A 2,523-nucleotide genomic window follows, 5' to 3' on the forward strand; every position below is an offset into this window, starting at 1 on the left:
AAAAAAGTATTGTGGATAGAAGCAGATTGATTAGTAGGTGGTCTTTATTTTAAAGTTGTCAGCCATTTGTAGTGTTTCATAAAGAAATGAATTGAAATCTTCAGACACTGAAAAATGTTTTTTTTTTAACATATGTAGCGTGACGTGACGGGACGGGACGACCAGTGTGGATGGCACCATTCGAAATTCTTTACAGAATGTTTTGACGGGACGCGACGTTACGGAAAGCGGGAATTAGCCTCTAGCAGACGCGCCACCGTCCCCTCATCGTCAAAGTTTTCTTTCCAGTAAACGTTGGCTCCCGTTTCCGTTCTGTCGACGTCATTTGAAAAGCATTGTAGATTATTTGACATCCCGTGCCTTCAAGTGTGAATCGACTTTTTGTGTTGTTTGTTTGACCATCGATCAAATGAAGTACTTGCATTTTGTCTACAGCGGAAATTGAACCTCTTTGATGTGAAAAGGTGGGAATTGTGACGAACGGGCTTCCTCTTGCACATGTGCTTGTTCTCGTAAGGAGCTAAGGCCTGTTTGGCGACTTGCACTTGAAATTAGGTAGCAAAGGAGATAGTCCATCATGTCTAACAAGTCTGAATTAGCCTGCATCTACTCTGCCTTGATCCTCGTTGACGATGAGGTCGCAGTAACTGTAAGTAATTTCTAACTGCGTAACGTTGTTTGATTCTCAGTGACATTGGTTATAATATAAATTTTTTTTTTTTTAAGGGCGAGAAAATCCAGACTATTCTGAAGGCAGCAGCAGTGGATGTTGATCCGTACTGGCCAGGATTGTTTGCAAAGGCACTGGAAGGAATTAATGTGAAAGATTTAATCACAAACGTGGGTGCTGGCGTTGGAGCTGGTCCCGCTGTTGGAGCAGGTGAGTGTTGCTTATTGGTAGTTACTTTTCTTTATTTGTAATAGTACTATTTGTTTGTAACTTTACATTACCAAAGTCCACGACTTGGCGCGAATTACGCTAATTGTTGGTATATGCAATTGAGTACTTACAGTAAGCCGTTAGGGCCTCACTAGTAGCATTTCTTCCCATTAGCTCAATTTTGCATTCTCCAGGGGGAAATGCATTTGTGCCGAAGATACGAACGTTATATTAAGTCTGGGTTTGGCATTAACAATTACACCCTCGACGAGATATATAAGCTAATTAGAAGTGGGCTGTGTGTTTGTTGCATTTGCATTATTATGCCCAACATAGTTACTGGATTTTTCATCAAAGAGGAAATTTAGGGCAATGCTAGCTTGTTCAGTGAAGTTTCCAGAGTTGCTGGAATATTTGCGTAGTGTGCTTTCCAGCAGTAGTCAAAACTTTATTTCTAAGTTTTTTATGGCGGTTTTGAAACGGTATTAAGACAATTTACTATGAAACTTTGGTATTTACAGCCCCAGCTGCTGCCGGTGCTGCTCCAGAGGCTGCGCCAGCTGAAAAGAAGGAAGAAGCCAAAAAGAAAGAAGAATCGGAGGAATCTGATGACGACATGGGTTTTGGTGAGTTTCTTCATAAATTGAATGACCCTGTACAGCTTTATAGGTTATGATAATCGGAATAACGTATTGTTGGTTCGGTATTATGTACTTACAAAGAATGTTTAATGACCCCAAGCTTCTGCAGCTATCTCACAAAAGTTCATGGTGATTGTCATTGAAAGAGGTTACTTTCAGTTTTAGTGGCAAAGGACGAGCAAGTATAAATGTAGTGAAAATGTATATTTAATTTGTGGTTAAATCTGGAAATACACATTTAGATTTGAGATGATTAAGTGTATTAGCTTCTGATGCAAGTGAAGATAAAAATTCTATGATGCATTTGCAGTGCAATTACTAAATTTCAGTGGCAGATTTCGAAATCCTAATTCTGAATCTTTTGTTTCAGGTCTCTTCGATTAAATTTATTCCACATGGAGTTGTACAGTTTTATTGTACATTAATTGAATAAAGTTTTCTAATCAATTCCGTAGTATTTTTCACTGAAGTTTCCCTGAAATATGTTCTTGAGATGTGAACTGTAGCACAGACAAACAAAGAGGTGGTATTTAAATGAGTTTTGTAGTATCCTGATCCTGTTAAAGGAGGATATTATTTTGAGTACTTTGAGATTGTGGAGAAAAGTGGATATGGTTTTTGAAGGAATGGTTCTATTACAGTGCTTGCTAGTCACTTATGCATTTACCTGGATAACTATCAATGGAACACATTGAGAGTGAAAATTGGAGTGTGAAGTAGTGTGGTGTTGGTGTCGGTGAATTTTTTAGTGCATAATTATGGTTTCAATGATTTGATATAATTGGTATTGTTTAAATGAAGGCTGTGTGGCTACATAGTAAATTTGATGTGTTCAGTTTAATGGAAGTGTAGTTCCCTGCTTCTGGGTTTTGCATATAAAATTTTAAGTTTAGTGAATTTGCATTAAATGAAATGTGCATACTTTCATAAATGAATACAAATTTGCCCTTTTTTGTATTTTTGAGAACTATATTCAGTTAGTTCACAAAGCCTGTCAGGAAT

General features: G+C 37.7%; 1 protein-coding gene across 1 annotated transcript; it reads left to right on the plus strand.

Annotated features, from left to right (window-relative positions):
- The first annotated feature begins 449 nt into the window (after nt 1–449).
- On the plus strand, nt 450–1,968 carry LOC126335390 (60S acidic ribosomal protein P1-like). The gene is made up of 4 exons (XM_049998615.1): nt 450–649; nt 727–880; nt 1,402–1,506; nt 1,892–1,968. Exons 1-4 carry the CDS (start codon nt 578–580, stop codon nt 1,903–1,905), a joined length of 345 nt encoding a protein of 114 aa, XP_049854572.1. The 5' UTR covers nt 450–577; the 3' UTR covers nt 1,906–1,968.
- Nucleotides 1,969–2,523: the final 555 nt, after the last annotated feature.

The sequence above is a fragment of the Schistocerca gregaria genome, chromosome 2 (genome assembly GCF_023897955.1).
Source record: "Schistocerca gregaria isolate iqSchGreg1 chromosome 2, iqSchGreg1.2, whole genome shotgun sequence".
In the NCBI taxonomy this organism is placed as follows: domain Eukaryota; kingdom Metazoa; phylum Arthropoda; class Insecta; order Orthoptera; family Acrididae; genus Schistocerca; species Schistocerca gregaria.